This window comes from Notothenia coriiceps, unplaced genomic scaffold (assembly GCF_000735185.1).
Source record: "Notothenia coriiceps isolate Sejong01 unplaced genomic scaffold, NC01 NC01_scaffold00003306, whole genome shotgun sequence".
Lineage (NCBI taxonomy): Eukaryota > Metazoa > Chordata > Actinopteri > Perciformes > Nototheniidae > Notothenia > Notothenia coriiceps.
The window spans coordinates 235,334-256,181 of NW_011336007.1; the positions used below are offsets into that span (position 1 = coordinate 235,334).

Sequence of the window (20,848 nt, forward strand, 5' to 3'; positions counted from 1 at the left end):
TCTAGTTGGTCCATTTCCTGTAATTACCAATGTGTCATTCGATACATAATAAAATAGATGGTGTTTGGAGGACGGAAGGCTCTGTAAGGCGTATTCTTCAAATTCTGCGCACTTCGAGGCTGGGTTTCTCCAATTTTCATTCTTACATTCTGCTCTCCCTTTCCCTTTAAGCATATTAGAATCCTTATCTGTAATAGGTATTTATAAATGAATGAGATATATATTTTTTTTTATTAAAATACTCAATAATGTCAATTATTTTGTAAATGCACATTATCTTAAAATATAAGCCAGAGTTCATAGTTATTGAAAATATGTGATAGCTTGATGTGGCGATTTATGGTAAAAAAAACCTGCTTTATTATCTTCGCAGACATGGCGTTCAAGAATTTGGGTTGTCCTTTATTTAGTCCATCTGTGAAGTACAAAGACCCTTATTTGTGAGGTTTATACTTGGTCCTTCCTGACTCCTGGGGAAATTTGCTCTTTACTGCTAGATGCTGCTATACTAGTTGCTTACTGCCTTACTCTGTTTTGCTTATTTGATGAAAACACTCCTGCTGGCGTTGAAACGCGAAATTAGAGGGGACAGTCATGCCATGAAACTAAAAGTGTGCATCGTGGTGGGCTGATCGATTATGGCAAAATCCATATCAAGCGATTATTTCTGCATATTGATATCACGATTTATTAATACGATTATTCATTGCTTTGAAACTAATTTATTGACTTAAAAAAAGAAAAAAAAAGTTGAACAGTATCTTTTTACAGTTGATACCCTGACTAAGTATAATCACTGCAAGTATTCCGCTGAGCACATCTTTTTCACTTCCCTCGGCTTTGTCATATAGGGCAGGAGTGCAGTCTGGTGATGATTGCCGGATGGCATCGCGTACGCTTGTCCATAGTGTGCCGTTGCTTAAACCCCTGGGGCCGTATTCACAAGCATTTTATCTTACGCTAGGAAGTTCTCTAACTCGCGCTAAAAATTTTATGTACGGAGTTTTTTCTTAAAAGTTATCAAAGCGTGAGCTACTCATACTAAGGATAAATTAAGAGTGAACTAAGAGTGACGCGCCGTTGCTATGGATTGCGTCGATCCGTGCATGGTTTAGAAGCGGTCGTGGTGATTGTGTGTTCAGAGTAGGCGGTCTCGGTGAAACCATACGCAACATCACAAAGAGCCCACTAAATCACCGAAAACAGGAATAGCCTAGGCTGAAATGTATCTCCTATCAAGAGTTATGGCACGTGCAGTTAGCAGAATACCCATTGATGACAAGTTTGGTGCGACCACGATAATGACGTTGTATAATAACGTTAAGGAGAGGCAACAATAAAATACGTAAATGCAAAATTAAATCCGGGGGCACTTAGCATCCTGCAAATAACAAAATCATTATCAATGAGCTATTTTCCCAGCACTTAAACACTTTCAATAACAGCCATACGCGATTCAGTCCCTATCATGATCAATGGAAACAATCTGCGTGTTGATGGAATGTATTTCTTTCATAATTGCGAACACGTCTCATCTTTTGATGGCGCAATATTTTATATGTGCGTCCCGTCTAGCACCGGCTACCTGCATTGCCATGAAGTTGGCTTTGATCCTGTGTAGTTGTTGATTGTCCAAAGGAAACCGGATAAACTGTTGGATGATATGTGGTCTAGAGAGCGCGTTGATGGTTTGGTTTATGGCACGGCTGACTGATGGTTGCGATATTCCTAAATCGTCGGCATTGCAAAGTTGCATTTTCCCTGTTGCTAAATATCGTAGTGTTGCCAAACATTTTATTTCCGGACTAATCGGGTTATTCCTGTTAGTCGGGGATGTTATTGCATCCCGCACTAATTCCACAACAAGTTTGATACCCTCACGATTTAGCCTATATCTCTTGATCAATTCACATTCTTCCATTGTCTCCAAAACATTTCGTCTCTCAGCCATTTTCAGATTCTTTGTGAATAGGTCTTACTGAGTTAGGAGTCCTCTCGAGGACTTTTAAGCTCTCCCAGACTTAGGTGCTACTTTTAGGCCTAAAATACTTTGTGAATTGCTCTTAGTGAATACAATTAGGAGTCCTAAATTTAAGACTGACACGCCCATTATGTTTAGGAGTTTCTCCTAAATTCGCCAGTTAGGAGCTACTTTTAGCCCTAAAATCCTTTGTGAATACGGCCCCTGGTTGCTAACCATGCTAACTGGGCACATATCTATAGCTATGTAGAATGTGATGGCATGTGTTATATCTTTGTGTCTTTGCGAGCTGGTTGAGTAGGCCGTTGCACTGTAAAGCGCAACTGAATTGATGACGTTTAAAAAAAAAGCGGGCTGAGCCAGCCGTCTGATTGTCCAAAACACACAGATGGCCAGCCGCCCCTGCTGCACTGTACTTTCTTTTGTTCCACGTCGGACTCCTTAAACCCAAAGTATTTCCAAACAGCGGAATTTGTTTGACCTTTCTTGGTCACAAGTTGCTCTTGTTCTGCCATCTGCCAGCGCTGAACTCACACAACTATTGTCACTCACAACCTGGCCGAGGGGGCTTTTAGGGCGGGTCGAAAGCGCACGCAGAGAAATAATTGTTTTATTTCGATTACGTTGTTTTCGTAATCGTTGCAAGCCAAAATCGAGATTAAAATACAATTAATTGCACAGCTCTAATCGGTGGGTTTGTCTCTCAAAAGCTGGATCCCCTTTCACACAAAGTCAAGTGACCCGTTGTTAATAATAAATACTGATTATAACAGCTTTCAACTGTTTTATGGTTACACTGTTTACACAATAACCCTCGTAACCCTTGGGAGATGAAGCTGTTGATGTTGTTGCTCTAAAAATGTATTAAAATCCATGACTCAGTGTGCCACAGGTCAACTATTAGTCACTGAGCATGGAGCTGTATTTGGAAAAGAGTATTACTTGAGAGGGAATAAATGATACCCTTTGTCTTTGTGCGTTAACATTATTCAATCAGTTGAACTTTCACATTAATCTTACATCACTTCACTCGGCTCTCATGCCATTATTTGCCACACTGTCTTTATTAGAACACAGTGGAGTGGGTAAGATCTTGAAATAGGTAACATCTATACCTTAAATCAAGAAAAGATTTTGAATTGAATCGTGACCTCAAGAATCAAATCAAATAGTGAGATACTGAAAGATTCACACCCCCAGTGAATGGCTTGAACATACACTAACATTTTACAATGGTGACACTGTTAAGTTATATTTCTGTTCGTGTTTTACTTGTGGTTTAGAGCGACAAAAATCAAGCTGAAGAAATGGTCTCATTTCTCTTTAAGTGCAGATTTTATTTACAACATGAAGGTCTCCGCACCCTGATGACCCACGGGTGGGTTTAATTTACTTTTACTGATTGGACCCTTTTTTTCTCAGAGCTCTGTGCCCTGATGCTTCTTGATCAACATCTCCATCACTCCTGTACTTTTTGTAGCACATTACACCTCAATCACTCTTAAGTGCAGACTGAATCTCACTCCCCTTTTTTCTCAGTGAGGAAAGCGGGATGATTTAGCCTCGGGTTGTAAATTCATGCAGCCTTGATTGTTCTGCACAGAGTTCAATCTGAAGCTCCTGTGGTTTCGGGGGTTGAGATGCTGACCATGTACCACAGCGTTCCCGGTTCAAATCCAGCCGTGAACACTTGTTGCTGCTCTCTCTCCCTCATTTCCTTTCATTGCTACACTGTCACCATATATTAAAGGCTTAATATCTCAGGCTCCTGCTACTGCTGGCTCACTGTCATGATTTACTCGGACACTGTAACAAAGCCATTGTTAATGTTATTACTAACACCTGTGCTTTTCCTATTGCGAGTCAAACTGTCTGCTGTGTAAGTGCCTTTTAAATACTGAAGGCTTCTATATATGGCTGTACCGCTTTATTTATCTATAAATCTGCAGATGGTTTTGGAATTAATCTCTTAAAGTGTTTGGTTTATAAAATGACAAAAGGTGAAACATGTCCTCAATTTCTTAAACTCCAAGATTGTTTTGTCTGTGCAAAATGCACAAACATTCACTTTAATATGGTATATAAAACAAAGGAAAGCAGACATCTGTATTTGAGATGCTGATTTCAGATATCTTTGGCCTTTTTTGCATCTTCTCTACAGTTGTGCTTATTATGGGTAAATGTCTTGTACCACTTTCATTAAAGCGATCACTGATTTCTTAAAAACTATTTCCCCTTTTCAGAAATAACTACCCACCATGTTCCTCACCCTGATGCTTCTGAGGAACAGCATCCCTGGGAAGCAGTGGATTGGAAAGCATCGTCGTCCACGGGCGGTAACGTGGCAGATGACACGCAACACGGTGAAGCACCTGGAGCGTGAGAGGGAGAACGAGTACTGGATCAGCCGGCCGTACATGACCCCGGAGCAGGAGTACTGCCACGCCGTGGAGCGCAGAGCCCAGAACTGGATCAAGATCAAAGAGGCCAAGTTCTGCAATTTCCCCAAACACAAGCGCATCACGGATCATCTGAGTCACCTCAATATCACCAAGACGTGGTCAAGTTAAGGCGATGGGAGAAGGGACTGTCTTCACAATGTGACATATCGTGTGTTTGTGCAAGAAAGCTTGGTTTAATGGAATCAAGATTTTGCATGTCAGTTGAAAAGACACCATGAAAAGTCATTAATCAAGACTCCATCCGCCTCCGTGAAACAAATGTGTAATCTTTTTATGTTTTTGCATCAGTCTGAATCTACCCTGCAACAGGACTGTAATAGCTCCACACTCAGTGATGCTCATTGGATAAAAACTGCTTAACATTAACACACCTGATCTGTGGGTCCTTCTTTCGGCTCTCGTTAAATAAATGGGCTTTCAAGTCTCCATAATTATACGAACTACTCAAGTGTGTTGCATGAGATAAATGTAGGAGGAATTGTGTAAATAGTGTGGGGAGGTTGGGGCAAAATTATGTAATTTTTTACTAAGGGTAATTTCACTTTAATAGATTTGTTCTTACTGCCAGTAAGCCAAATTGTAGCTGAAACTAGACTGTTTAATCCCTTTTGAAGTTAGAAGATCCAGGGAGGAAGACATTTTCAAGGTTCGTGAAATAATCTTACTTCATTATTGGATTCTCAAAATAATACTATTGGCGTTATGGGGAGCTAACGTATGTTTAGAAGAGATACACCATGCTGGGATTATGATACCTTTTACTTTAAGTGCAATGTGCAGGAATTTTGACACTCAATGACAACCTTAGTTTTACTCATGCATGATATTGTGTCAATGGCTTGTCAGATAACAGTTATTGCCATTGCGTTACAACAATTATACATAACTACAGGAAGTTGATTATCCCGCTCTTACTTTCATAACCTTTTTAAGGTTTTTGAAAGCTAGTAGGCATTGGCACCATTTTAAAACACACCTCCTAGCTTTCCAGTAAACTGACTTGGGTATCAGCCTTTAAATAGAGCCTTGAGAATTGGGCAATTTAGTCTTTTATTGATAATGCTTAATCACTGCATGATAACACAAGGGAAATATCCCTTTCCATTGCTGGACCTAAACCAATATGTGCACAATACGAAGTTTAAAAACGACATCATTGCTCATATAGCACACAGAGCCTGATGGGTGTAGCCATCCAGTCTGATTTACACCACCTGCAACATCAGGTGAACCCAGTGAACAAACTGATGGGACATAAAAACACAGCTGTAAGATTATTCTTTTGTTGCAAAGAGTATTTTTAGGGTGTGATGTTTTGAAGGATATTGTCACCAGGAGTTTATTTGAAGTCCGTCTTAGTATGGGCACTGCAGGGTCCAACATATTTGAACAGGATTAATGACCTTGTGAAAAAGTGTGGTCTTTAAAAAGGCCAATTCTACTGCAGGAATTAAAAATCCTAATTTCTCGGTTTTGCTGCACCTTTGGGACACCCATTTCAAGAACCTGAATGTAAGAGACTAATCCATGAAAAATTAACTTACAATCCTCCTGGGTGCTCTGCATGAAGCTTTCCTGACAGTTTTTCTCTGTTTTATAGAGTTTGATACACTCTATACTGAAGATATTAAAGACAGATCACAGTTTTAATCTGCTTTTCCATGCCTGAATCCTGCACATGTCATTTAAGAGATTAATTGTTAGTTAGACAAGGTTTTCGAGGTTTAGGGACTGAAATATTGTGTCACATTTCGCTGGAAATAATCGACAATTTGCAGTCATTTCCTCCTCTGTTGTCTTTGGATTTTTCCTCCTGCCCACCGGTCTTCAAGAAATTGAAGGTTTGCATTAGCCTCTTAAAACCAGAAGTATCACCTAAACCCAAAACAGAAGAATAAGGCGGAATAAAGAGGTGTTGACAAGCGTACAAATCCATCATCTTGTTTTCCTTTTTCTACGACATACAAGATCCTTAATTTTGAATATGGAAATATCAGCAACATTTAGACCAAGTTTCAAAAAGGTAAATGCACAAAGGTTAGTTAGTAGATTTGTGATTTGAACAATATATAATCTAATGTTTTTGAATCAAACTCTTAATCTATAAAGTAACATATCTGTAATTGTTCAGATCTGCAATCTTGTGTAGTAAAGTATACAATATTCCCTTCTTAATGCTAGTGTAGCAGGTGCATAAAAGTGGGTAAAAGTAACTCAATATCTTTCTTTTTTATTTGCCTTAGTAAGAAATGATTTCATCACAAGGCATACAAAACAAAATAAACATTAACTTATAAGAACAGCTTTACACATAATGGATACAACACTAATCCTCATGCGTATATTAATCGTCAGATCTTACCACATTTTCATTGTAAATATCAAAGTCTTACAGTACAGTACATTTATTTTAAAGGAGTCAGTGAATTAGTAGTCAACCCTTTGTTTCCTCCGGCAGATGGCGCTGCAGGTCCTGGTTGGGGCTCCATGCAGTGGAGCAGAGCCCCGACCCCTCCTGCGCGATGCACCCAGGCGTTGTTTTCGTCTCCTGGATGATGAGGTGCGTAAAGAGTCGCCAACGCACCGGGCTGAGGAGGCACACACACATATCTCCTCTGCAAGAGCATCCACGCAGCGCCTCAGGACCGCAGAGACCATGAAGACCAGCGGCAGCTCGAGGAGTACAGATTCACCTGCAGACGACTGAGTGAAGAGGCAGCATGGCAGGGGGTCGGAGGGGACTTGTGGCCCCGCAGAATACTTTTTTGGAGAATATTGTGAGACGGTCCAACGGTAAGGATGAGGATTAATATGCTAACTTGAAATTAAAGTTAAAACTGTAAAACTAAATATATATGGTGCATAGACATGTGCATTAATTGTTCGTCAGCCTGTCTAGAGAAGCCACTTAACTAATTAACGAAATTAGAACAACGATGGAGGCTAATTAGTGATCGAGCCATTACCTTCATGCGCATTTAAAAGTTCGTTATAAACAAAAACTTCAGTGTTAACACATTTCCATTCATTCTAGTTAAAATATTCAGTGCGTTTTCTGACAAATCTCCTGTTCCCAATACGGAGTCCCTGCAGGAGTGCGTTGAGAGAGAAAGCCAGTAACAATCACACATTAGACATTAGAGGTAGCCTTCTACTGATTACATAAAGCCACTGGAAGCCTTCATTAAACAATAAAATGGACCAGAAATATGCAAAAATAATCAAGTGTAATACTTATTCATTTCTAAAAACAAGTTATGTCAGAGTAGATCAGCTTGTGCAAAGACACTAATCCATTTGTTTTTATTCACCACGATTTCCCCACTAGGCTATTGGTTTAAATGAAACTATTACGCTTTTGTTCATATTGTCTTAGATCAGCTAATGCTTTATTAACTATCCCAAGATAAAGGGGTTGGATCTATTTGGGGAAATGGATGAGAATGGTTTAATTGTTTTCACTGTATTGGATTTTATCTTAATTAATAAAAAAAGCAGTTTGAAGCACACATTTCAGACCTTTGTTATAACCAGTGGATACAACATTACATATCACAGAAGGTAGGCTAACCACAATGATGAGTTACTCATGTAACATGTTTATTTATATACTTTATTGTTCACATGTTAATTTTTTTCTTGTTTTGTACCTGAGATGCATGGGATTCATTTATTGGCCAATTGGTGCACAATATGGGGTTCAGAATGTGAAGCAGATATACTACCTATGATAGCTGAAATTTAGCAAACTTTGATAGAAATCTTGCAGTGATTTTGGAAATATGAGTGTCGGTAATCCTTTGGCTATGTATTATAAGATCAATCTGAAGTGACAGGACCTACTGGAGAGTTATGACACTGGACAGCTAGCTGTGAAACTAAACCAGCACACCGCGTACGTTTCTGTCACGAACAACGTTTGGAGACAATTATGGACACACACCAGCTCATTGGCTTGAGCTATAATGATTTCCCTTTTTAATGGGCTATAGTCAAAATTAGGTTTGGAGGTTCTTTCCTATAATGTATAATCGTGTCCCGCAGAGGTATGCCACACAAACTTGTGTGTTTGTGTATACACGTCTGCTCCACATATCTCCATTAAAATGTGTTATGAGAGAAGGGAACAACTTGTGCGGAAAGGGTGAATATGTCTCTAGAGCCAGGCTTTCTTTAGATGAACAGTGTGAGAATCTGAATCCCTAAAGTGAATAATAAATAAATAATAAAAGAAAGGAAAATGTAACCTTTAAAAATAAAAGCACATGCATGTTTTTCCTATGACCTTGGGCGATCCATGGATTTGCGAGGAGTAAATCTCTCCCAAGCTAGAAACAAAAGAGCTAAGGCTATAATCTGCAGGATGCCACTGAGACACAGTGGATTGACACAATTGACTTGTGAGAGACCCAGCGGTGGGTGGGCGTTCACAGACGATGAGATGTTCCCTTATTCCTTTCTTTCAATGTTCAAAATTATAGCGCTTACTTTTCTGTCTCTATTTTGGATTTTCATTTTGGCTCTTTTAGGTCACCGCCTAAATTTAGGTCACTGCCTAAATTTAACTCTACATTAAAACAGAAGTTTGTTGTTACATAATATATGTCTCTTTATGTATTGGAGGGAATGCATATAGGTGCAATAATGATAACTTTGTTCCATTATAGTGTTTGTGAATAAGGCCAGTAAACTAACCTGGGCAATTTACAGGGACCTGCATCGAGCAATTTAACATTTAATTTCACCCATCTTTAGGTTATCAGCACATTGGATGGGTGTTATCAATGGTTATCAGCCTCATGGATAACAAGGAGCCTGCTGCACCTGCTAGTAGGTTTGGACTGAATGGTGGAAAGCAGTAACAAAAGCCATTTAAAGTCTCTATCTATAACTATAACTATGTCATTAATCAATTTGTTTTATTATTTTCCACATCTAAAGGCCAGACTTCCAGCCATGGTGTTCGTGACCAGTATGAAACCCAAACTTAATTTGTTATGACTCATTACAATGAACTCATGTTGAAAACGGCAACAAATGCGTTTCACTTTCACATTTGGGTAGAGGTATGCCCATTTCCCCTCGTCTAAGCAATTAGAATGATAACAACTGAATACGGTCGGCCATTTGGCCGTATTCAGTTTTTGATCACCTAACATGCTGTTTGTCTCAGTGAAATCGGCAAAACCTACATCTTGTGGGTCTTGTTAATCCTATGTAGCTATATGGTGATGTTTATTCAGAGGTGGAAATGTTGAAAGGTAAGGAGCAGCAGGAGAATGTGAGTAGGAAGATAATGAAGGCAGTTCATTTTGCCGGTGAAGCAACAACTATTATGAACAACTAATTGACTCTGAGGGCTCCAGTTGTGCACTATACTGTGGTTCTGCTACACTACCCTTGTCACTACTGCATATCCACAAGGGACCCTTTAAATTCAATTAAACCTGCATTTACTAACTGTGGCAACTTTAGGGTTGGCTTAAAGTTGCAAACACAACATTGACATCTCACCTTTTAAGTTGACGAAGCAATATTGGCATTCATTGAAGTTGTGTGTCTTGCCAATTTCAAGTCAAATATTCACTCAATTTCAGCTGTGTTTTGGCTCTCTTACCACTCCTAAGGGAAATATCTTTCTCTTCTCTGTCTCTTTAGCTGATAAATGCTTCAATATGTTTACCAGCTTGTCACTTACTGTCCCTGACTGCAGTTTGCTGCTGAGCAGGTAGGGTACAGTGGGATTTAAAGCCTTTTTTCACTGAAAAGAGCTTCCTGCTGCAGCCAAAAGTAACCCCATGGGTGCAAGAGTGAACCAAAATAGTTAAGTTGCGGCCCAACAGCTAAACAGTGAGTTGAAAAAGCCAATTAAATACATATTATGTTGATTTACATTGATTCAAATGACTACGTTTTGTAGTTATTTGAACTTTGTAGCTCTATGGAGAATTTTTGCGTTGCTTAGCTGATTATTTTGGCCTTTCCAGCATTAAAATGGCCGACAAACAAAGTTAGCGACTACATTAGCTTAAGACGGCTGAATATTAGCGGCTAAAGAGCAACGTTTCTTTCAGAAGTTGGTAAGAAAGCTATAAGAAGAGTAAATATAAGACCTACATTCATCTGTTGGCCAGAAAGATGACTTCAAATGAATGCCAAGTTTCACCAAGTGTGCTGCATGTAGCCTAAGTAACTGTATGCTAATGCGTTAGCCGCAACAAATAATGCTAGCTGTGTCAGCTTGTTTCTGAGTTGATCTGCCCCTTAGTGGCTCAAAAATTATAAATACATCTTTAATTATTATAAGTCTACCTTAATAGTAACACTTATTTCTTTTGAGCTTACGTTTTTTTTACGAAACAGCTGTTATTCTCACGTTAGATAGCGATAAACAGTGAGGATTGCCAATTCACAGTGTTGTGTTTATGTTTTTGGTTGACACGTCCATTCTTTTTTGTCTGACACTCAACAGATATTTCTCAATGTAATCTTTTAACCTTGTTTCTTTTTCAAATATTTCAGTTTGGACACTGTCACATAAACAGACAGGTACTATACAGTTTAGTTTGGTGTGCTGCTTATGTTTTCTTGACAGTATCTTTCTCTTTGTAATGTACCACTAAATGTTCTATACCAAATGATGTTAATTTACCAAACACTTAACTAACTAACTTAACATGTTAAGATTAATACATAATTTAAATGATATACAACACAGCAAATCCAGGGCTGATTATAGTACTGGAGCTTTGGACTTTCTTTAAGTTTAACATTCATCTGATCATTGTAAAATAACACGTTGGCATGGAACGTCTCGTGCTTCATATTTGTCGTATATTTGTCGTCAGTTTTCTCATGCTTGTATTTGTCATTTCAAAGTGTTTTTATTTGGTGTTGACTGAATATTTATGTAATATGGGAAATGCTATTTCTATGTGTTTTGTGCAAGGTGTTTTTAACTCCTTCTCCTGCTCTTTCAACCCCGTGTCATCACATTGTTGTAGTTTCTGCGCAGCTTTGGGAATTTCCATACAGGTTTTATTATTTTTTTTGGTTTTACCCCCAGTCATCATCACATTTACTTTCCCATTTAAAGCCAGTACATTTTCCCTTTGTTTTCCTTTTTATTTGCCAATTTTATGTGAATGGATATTAGATCGTTTTACTTTTAGATATGTTTAAATGTCAAAAAATAATCCTGGAAATCAATCTACCGTACATTTTTTATCCCAGGAATGAACATACACAAATAAGTTATGCACATTTTGGTATTGATGGTATTTATTTGATAAGAAATATCAAAATGGCAATAAACAGATTAATTTGTCCATGAAGTCTTGCACAATTGTCCTTAAAGTACCACTATACTGCTTTAAAAGAATGTTACATTTTAAGCTTTAGTATTTTCATGTCTAAATTACACTCATAATCAGTTGCATGTTTTTACAAAGCAAAAACTGAACAGTGGAATTATTTGCATATTTGTTTCAATCATACTTAATCCAAAAAGCCAGTAACCAAATCCGCTGGCATTTTCCTTTTAGTTCATGAATAATGACATTTAAGAACAAATTGGAGTTTAAGTAATGACACAGAGTAACAATAGTTGATTAGGTTTTGAGAAAGGCTGAAGCAAAATACAAATGATTCAATGATCACTTAGGTTTATTAACATTTTCGACCATTCATATCTTTTGCTTGAAGGCTTTGCTAACATTTGAATATGCAAAATGTGCCATATGAGAATTAATGTACTCTGTTTTCATGACATTTAAAAATCGATGACTGCGGCTATGAATATTTGTAGACTATACTGTCCAATAATGGAAACCTAATTACTTCATACTATCAGCAATAACTCAGACTATTTAATCACAAACACAAGTACTCACTTGTTTCTCCCAAAAACTTCTGAAAGCTAAATTACTCTCAGTCTACATAGGAAATGTAGAATCCCAAGATATTCCTTCAAAAATGAACAAGGAAATACTAATAAAAACGTCAGGTAGCAGATGTTCGGATGTTTACTACATAACAAAAAAAATCTGTTTGGCCTACATTTATGTGCCAGTGCCCCATGTGGAGTGTGTAATGTGCCGTAGACCATCATGGACATAATGAAACTCTTTGGTGTGAGGGAAACATTACAAAAGAAAATATGCATTTAAAGACATTTGTTAAATAAACATTCAGCAGTATGAAGGAAAGTTAAATCATTAGTTTTGAAACCGAGGAATTTGTGTCAAGAATCTGTGAAATATTATTTTCAACAATAACACATTTTCAAAGATAGGCACACATTTTTTTATGCCCCAATATTTGCTGTTTAGTTATGTCCCGTCATTCTTTGAAAACTCTTGCAATGTTTATTTAGTTGCAGCTCCACAAAATCTTTGACTTTGATTTAGATTGGAAAACCTTTTCCCTACCCAAAACTACTTTGATATTGTTGAGTTTTTAGGAAACACTCCAACCCTTCAAGTGTATTCACCCTTCATTCATGTTCACTTCTAAACAGATACCAACTTTGTCCTGGGAAACGCTCAGATAGTAGACTGGCCCATCGTCTACAGCAACGATGGTTTCTGCAAGCTGTCGGGGTATCACAGAGCAGAGGTGATGCAGAAAAGCAGCACCTGCAGGTAGGAACAATGTTTACAGTTCACAGAAACTGATGAGAGCATATAAAACACAACTTATAAAGTAAAGTTTACCAAACTCTAAAGACTTACTATACGATACTAACACTTTTTATATTTCGCTGTATTAGATATAAGTTCAAGATTAGCCAGTGACATTATAAGAAGTCGTTTTGGCTAACCTACAGCTGTCTTTAATCTAGATGAGCCTCATCTTGGCTGGCAAAGCTAAAATAATCATGCTATTGCTAAAGCTATACAACAGTGTCAGATAGAGCAGGGGTTCCCAAAGTGGGAACCCATCTGGTTCGCGAGATGATTACAAAATAAAAATGGAAAATTAAAAAAAGTTATTATTATTAATAATAACGTTAGCATAGACATTTTTTTCTTTGACATACCACTATCGCAGTGTTTCTCAAACCTTTCCTTTTTTTTCCTGAAATTATTTCACTAGCACCCCCCACCTATAAGTTTTTTTTTATCTTAAAAGTGCCTGCAGTAAAAACTGTGTGGAGGTTTCATTTAGATCCCTGTATCACATATAGAAATAGACTCTTGCTGCAGTGTTAGGTTTCTTCTGAGAATTCAATAGGTTTATGTGTGCCACTTTCAATGCTATGTATCTTTTTGAGTGTGTTTGTATTTGCACTTCTTAACACCAGGCGGAGCATCCTTATTTAGAGGTAATTGGTAGAGAGAGAGTTATTCGAGGATGATAACCGGGTGCAGGTGTGTGCAGCTCTTCACTTTGCTCCAAGTTCCCTGTGCCAGTGCGTGTTTCATGTCTGTGGGTTTCCTCTATGGAATATTTTGGCTTATTTTAAGAGAAAGGGATATGATGCTGAACGTTCTCATTGCACAAGTGCAGTGTTTTCAGATGTGATTCTCGTGCATAATGCCGTATTAATTAGCAGAATGAATGATGAGCTTATACATCAGCTGCTGAGCAAAATGTGTTGGCAATGTAAGGGCTGATATTAAGATGGTATGATGTTCACCCTGTACATCATGTGAGATCAGTGTGTTGACATGTTGATATTTGATAATGAGCATTAAACACAAAATACAGCTGATGTGGATGTTATTAGTTTAGCAGTTCTTTAGCATTATGATGATGGTACCAGATAAAAAAAGCTAACAATGCGGCAGGAATGATTCTGAGAACCTGGAAATTAGTAAAAAAATGTTGCACTTTCTGTACCCTTGTTTTGAAGTCAATGGGGTTTTTGAATGGGTTTTGTTGAAGCTTTTAAGTGTCTTAAAAAAGGCTTTTGCTATGAGACTACGACAACGTCATAATGCCGAACAGTATTCAATCTTTATCTCAGTGACGTTGAAGGCACGAAGTGTAGTTCTAAAAATAATAGCGTTCATTTGTGAAAATGAGTTGCTGAACCAAATAATTTCAATATTGAAAATGTTTGTTTGCAACAGAGCTGATTTTCTGCAATCATCCAAAATTAAAATCACAATAAAGTATTCTATATTGAAAATAACAAGAATACCACTCACAATAAGAGTTAATGCCATCACTTCAGTAAGACACCTAATTAGTCTTTATTTATTTCAAAGAAAGAAACCAGATGAGTAAAACAGTATTCTGTGATGTAATCTGTGATGTAATCTGTGATGTAATCAGGTTGTAACAAACTGAAACTATAGCAATAAAAGGGAATCTAAAATGAGTAGTATACCTATTCAAGTGAGTACATTCTGGTCTATTTTGTTTATTGTGCTGGTAAAAGCATGCCAGTAAGAACTATATTAATAGGATCACATGGAAACAGTTGGTGCTGCCAGGATCCGTGGGAGATTTCTTGTGTTGTGGGAGATGGCGTTTGTCACAGCCAGCACTGCGGCTATTACTGATTTAGACCCCCGGGTCCCTGAGCATAAGCTTCAGAAGACTTGCCAATACAAATATTGAACAGAGTGTGTGAAGATTAATTTTAGGATTATTTTTAGGTTGCGGTGTGGATCACAGTCTTGTTGTTTGTAAGAGGAAGGGAACATACTTAAGCTCTATTGACTGTAATTGAGATCCAAAAGAAAATATTTATACTTTTTTTTATATGGTTTTGAATGTATAAATATCACCATACACTTCAGTAAATAACAGTTTACTTTGCAGCAAGGCAAATAAGCCCTTGTAGTTTTACTGGAAGTGACAGGCAACATACACATTGTATTTGAGAGCACATTCAATGACAGTAAATAAAATCAGAAAACAATCATATTTTATTAATAAGCACCAGAACTTAAAATGAATTAAAGAATCAATTTATTTTCAATTTTGATTCAAGCTAAATTCTCCAAATTACATCTGCCTCTGTTTTGAAATATATTTTGGTTCCTTTCAGATAAAGGTTTATTATATGTGTTATACCTGTTTGTCCTGTCTAAACATGTTGAACTAAGTACTTTTACTGAGTACCATTTTGAGGTAGTAAAAGATCTTCTTCCAACACTGAATGTGGGTTATTTATAAGTAGGTTTAATAGGTATAATTAACCACTTTTATTATTAAAATACACCTCTATGCCATGCAATCATTTGGTCTTTTTGAAAAATGTTATAAGTAACCACAATAATACAGAAATCTGACATGAGTGTGGGCTTCCAGCAGAGCCTCATCATGATTGTTAATCATACAAAATTAAAATAACATAGATAACTAGTAAACTGTTTGTATCAAATAATCATAGTACAAAGAAATGTACTGAAATGAAAACAACAAAATCTACATATTTCTATCTACAATTATCTCAGTGATGGATTTTCAAATCTAATTTATAAGAGAAAAATACTAATCGGTCAAAATCATAATCTTTGCCAGAGTAACATGATGTTTCCCTTTATCAGCCGGTGCATCTGTCAACACTTTGAGTACATCATATTTTGAAAGAGATACGTTTTCAACGCGGGTAGTAAATGTTGACCATGTTTTGCCATTTTTCTGTGAAGTACCGAAATCTCCTCCAAATTCAATATAAACTCATTCTGGATCCACTGGTTATAGGTAGGAGGGCTCATTTATCTCAGTTAAACAATACAAGAGGGTGCCATTGCATTTTTAAGGAGGCAAGAAAACATTTGGTCTTTCTTTTTAGCGTCAAAAAAACATTTCTATGAGTTTGATAACGAGGCCATAAAACATTCAGAGTGTGGATGCTTGATGTTTCTGAGGATGACTCAAACGTAAAATGTATGCCTATCTCCCCAGAGAGTTCAAGTCTAATATCTCTTCCTCTTCTGCTGCAGATGTGCGTGGATCAAAGAGGTTTTTTCCTCCCCTACTGCTCTGTCTCTTCTCAATTATGTATATGTTTTTTTACATTCTTTACTGGATCCCGTAAACATACAGGGACAAACCTGTGGGAATTGTTCGCGCATGACCAGAAAGTCATTCGAAGAATCGTGTTTTTGTTTTGTTCTCTTTCTTTGAAGAAGGACATTCATCAGTGATATTACATCAAGCACGGTCTGAAGAGCCTGTGCAGCGTCAGGATGTAGTCTCATTAAATTTAGCCGTCCTTTTTTTATTTCATAACAAACTCAGAGTTATATTTAGATCCTGCTGGAACATGCTGCTACTCAGGGTGGCGGTAACAAGCAAAGTGAGATGAATCTCTCCGCACCGTGCTTTAATGTGCTCATGGATGCTTGACCCATCTTCAGGTCTAATTTGTTTTTTAGAGGTGCTTTCGCTAATTATACTTTGGGCTGAATTTAGCTTTTTTATGCCATCAGGATACATTTCATTGAGTTTTAACCCACCTCTACTTCATATTTAATACAGTATAATTATACGATATGTGTCTATAAAGGTCTATAAATAGCACTGGCTGCACAATTTAAGTATAACTATAAATGGCGGATCATTTTGTTGGGAAAGCATACAGATAAATATTAGAGGAAAACGTAGATAAGAAAAGAAAAGGTGTCATCAAAGAAACAAAAGAGCGGAAACAAAGTACCACAGTGTATCCAGGGAATACTTGACGTCTAACACAATATGATAATCACTCATTCGAGCATTTCTCGCCACATTACAGAGCGGGCACGCTTGTCCAATGTGCCGTTGCCTATTAAATATTTAAATTGTTATATCCCTTTGTGTCTTCCAGCTTCATGTACGGGGAGCTCACGGACAAGGACACGACGGAAAAAGTGCGACTAACATTTGAGAATTATGAGATGAATTCGTTTGAAATACTGATGTATAAAAAGAACAGTAAGTCGCAACACCATATGTGAGGAAACTAGGAAAATGTGAAGTTTTCCTCCACTCTCTTGTCATGCAAATGTATTCCGAGCTCCTGTAACGTAGTTCAAAGGAAGCCCAGCACATTTCTACCTCTGTAAAAATGTGCTAATTGGTCCAGAGCCAAACCTTCCTTTTGAATAAATATAGATGTGTGTGTTTCCATCTCCCCCTTCTGCTTGCAGGTGTTACAGGAAAACAAGGGCAGCTTTAAAAGTCCCTTTTGCAAACTGTGCAATCTTTTTTTTACTGTTCGTGAACTCAGTTATTTCCTCCAGCAGTGTGGTACAGATCATGCCCTGAAGCTTTTATTTAATGGGGCCCCATTATGCTCATTTTCAGGTTTTCATATTAGTATTTTGTGCCTCTACTGTGAAGCTCTTCATGATTCTCATACTGCCTGTGCTGCAGCACCTCTTTTCACCCTCTGTCTGAAACCAGAGCCCAGTCTGCTCTGATTGGTTAGCTGGCTTGCTCTGTTGTGATTGGTCAACCGCTTAGATATGTCCCGCCCCTTAGCCACGAATATGTATATTACGTGTATACAATTAGTTGGAGCGCTAGCCAATAGAAGTGCGAGGGTTACATAGTGATGTGACTTTTAACAAAAGTAAACAAAGTAGTCCAATGGAGGCGTTTCAGGCAGGGGGGGAGTGTGTGGGAGAGAAACTCCCTCCTGAAGGGAACTTGGGGACTTTACATCAACAAAAACACTCTTCAGAAATTCCAAAAAGCAACAAATAGGGCCCCTTTAATAAGAGAAGAACCATGTGTTATATATGTTATACATGTGTATATTCCTGTTTAGTATTGTCAATATCTGTTCCACCTTTCCAAATCTGTCATGTTCTATAACCCTGTTGATTTAAAATAAAAACAAACAAATATAAAAATAAGCAGATGATGCAGCTGAATATATATTTCTGTTCTTTTTATACTTTCAGGGACGCCGGTGTGGTTTTTTGTGAAGATTGCTCCAATACGAAACGAACAAGAGAAGGTGGTCCTGTTTCTTTGTACGTTCAGTGACATCACAGCCTTTAAACAGCCCATTGAAGACGATTCCTCTAAAGGTGAGAGTCAACAGGATACATTCGTATAGCTTCATGCCTTTTATCAGAGGAGGTTGTCTCTCTGAATCTCCCAATGAAAGTTATATCTACTCCATTGGGATTGAAATATGTAAAATGCATTTATATGAACACTTCATGGCCCCTTCAATCCTTTCAAATGTGTTCTACATTTGCGAGAGGTAGAGGTAAAGTTTGTTGGCCACCGATCATCATCCAACCCTGTGCATTGTGCATCTGCTCGGGGGAAACACCCACTCAGTGAAATACACAGCCACCATGATGGTTTTCAGCACAACATGACTCACTGGACTGTAAAAGTGTTGCAGACTGCCAAAATAGAACACGGATCAGTGCAACAAAAAACATGCCACAGTGACAGAAACAGGATGTGGAATTTAATGAAATAGAGATTGTAGTTCAGCATCAACAGGTAGCTGCTGTAGAGGCTCTCTCTCTCTCTCTCTCTCTCTCTCTCTCTCTCTCTCTCTCTCTCTCTCTCTCTTACACGGGCCATCGCCTGCAAGCAAAACTAACAAGCACCGGTTTGTGCTGCCTGAATAGAGAGTGGGTCTGAAGTGAGGCAAACACTGCAGTAGATCACAAACACCAGGTTAGGACTGTTGTCTTTTATAAATCATAGAGGCAATCTCTTTTTCTTAATAACAGATGCTTAGTCAAACATTTTAAGGAAAAGGACATTTGTATATAAGATTGCAAAAAACACAAAAAATGAAAACTAGCTGAAAGACACATATAAAGCTTAATTGAGCCAATTGGAAACTGCCTTTAATCTCCTTAAGAAAAATTAACTATACGCATTGAATGAAAAGAGTGATTTCTCCGGTTCTGCTGAAGTGATTTGGATCATTTGTTGACAGGAATGCAATGCTAAATTGGTTGCCTGGTCTTTTTGTACAATCATTAAAAAAAATTGAATACACCAGAAAAATAAATATATATCAGCAGGGATATGATTCATGACCTTGATAAAAAGGCAAATAAAGGTGTGGAGTAGAATAGAAGTTTGTAAATAAAACCTTGATGGATTTTCACAGCCCAGAAACCCCAAACAGGTCCTTGTTAAAGACTTATTGCTGCTCTAATAAACATTAACACTTAACATAAACAAGATCACTTACAGAACATGCTTTTTAAGAAGCTTAATTTAAAGGTCCCATGTCATGGCCATTTCCACTGATCATAATTCCATTGTTGAGGTATACTAAAATAGAAAAATACTGTGCAATTTTCCAAACTCACATTGGTTTCGCATACAGCATCTCTGTAAAGTATGTGTATTCAGCAGTATTCACTTTCTCCACTAAACGGCTCGCTGCAGCCCCCCCCCCCCCCCCTCCCTGTGAGCCCAGTGTGCTCTGATTGGTCGGTACGAATCGCGCTGAGCTCCGTGGAGGTGTGATTTCCTTGTTTAGCGATACACAGCCAAACACAGCCAAACTCAACCTGAACACACACAAAGTCACAGCCGAAATAAAAACAATAAGTGTGGCTTGATATTGAGTAAGAAAAGGTTGATAAACGCTAGTGAGAAGTGGGTCTGCAGAGATAAATTGCCGCGATCCCAACTGTCTGTTATCAGTCCTGCAGCCAGGGAGGAGAAGTCAGCAGAGCTGCCAAAAAAAGTCTAAAAGAATTATGTGACATGTGTTAGAAATCGTAAGTACTAATTTTCCGCCCGAAGAACATCCTTTTGTAGCAAACGCATAGCGAAATTTAATGCGTGGGTTGTTTTTCTACTACAGGCGAGAAAAGAGTGGTTCCGGGTTGGCAGTACCGCACCAAGGCCAATAATAGAAGGCAGGGGCAAGCACACAAGTACTTCCAAGAATAGACGTACATTTGCCACACGTTCTCACGTCTTTGGGGAATCTTCATGGTGGGACATCCGGCCTCATTATTGAGAGAGGGCGTGTGGTTGCGGGAAACCACTTCTGCAGGTAACGTAGGTCTGGCGTTTTTGTTTCTTAACCGAGGGTTTAAGAGGTGGTGATGTATGTTTTGGGAGGTTAAGGTAACCACTGGTAAGGTTTTACATATACATACTAAAACGCATTATGGTAGTACAGAAAGACGTATTACTCGAATAAAATGAAAACCATGAAATTTCATTCGTATCACGACAATTAAGTAGACTTGAAAATGACAGTCATTTTGTTAAACATACACCCCGGTTAATGTATTACTTTTTTTGTGTATATATTTCAATAAGAATGGACCCATGGACGAATTCTCTGTCTAATATGTGTGTCCTGATTTCACTGTCCTCTGTGTAGTGCGAATTATATCCTAGGTTCGAGTGTGTATAAATAAATATAATATATATAATAAATATCTGGTGTTCTCTTGTATTCAATTCGGGGGCGACTAATCCCATTGTTAACTGGTTGAGTGTTGTGTGTGTGTAG

General features: G+C 38.0%; 2 protein-coding genes across 2 annotated transcripts in view; both read left to right on the top strand.

The window, feature by feature from the left end:
• The window catches only part of mrpl57 (mitochondrial ribosomal protein L57), an 8,259-nt gene extending 3,380 nt beyond the window's left edge, over window positions 1-4,879 (top strand). Inside the window, exon 2 of the mRNA XM_010766355.1 lies at window positions 4,225-4,879. Within this exon, the coding sequence (XP_010764657.1) occupies window positions 4,240-4,551 (312 nt within the window). The 5' untranslated portion in view covers window positions 4,225-4,239 and the 3' untranslated portion in view covers window positions 4,552-4,879. The remainder of the gene's footprint in view (window positions 1-4,224) is intronic.
• Window positions 4,880-7,087: 2,208 nt separating this feature from the next.
• On the top strand, window positions 7,088-20,274 carry LOC104941286 (potassium voltage-gated channel subfamily H member 1-like). Its single transcript, XM_010766368.1, has 6 exons — window positions 7,088-7,236; window positions 10,966-10,992; window positions 12,962-13,085; window positions 17,213-17,319; window positions 18,294-18,422; window positions 20,186-20,274. The coding sequence occupies exons 1-6, from the start codon at window positions 7,164-7,166 to the stop codon at window positions 20,272-20,274; spliced, it is 549 nt and encodes a 182-aa protein (XP_010764670.1). The 5' UTR covers window positions 7,088-7,163.
• The last annotated feature ends 574 nt before the right edge of the window (window positions 20,275-20,848 follow it).

What these genes read in the sequence shown, in the direction of transcription:
- LOC104941286 (XM_010766368.1), top strand. Translation starts at nt 7,164, where the DNA reads ATGGCAGGGGGTCGGAGGGGACTTGTGGCCCCGCAGAATACTTTTTTG. An exon ending in CAGAAAAGCAGCACCTGCAG is followed by an intron (nt 13,086 to 17,212) that starts GTAGGAACAATG and finishes TGTGTCTTCCAG; the next exon opens with CTTCATGTACGGGGAGCTCA. An exon ending in ACTGATGTATAAAAAGAACA is followed by an intron (nt 17,320 to 18,293) that starts GTAAGTCGCAAC and finishes TTATACTTTCAG; the next exon opens with GGACGCCGGTGTGGTTTTTT.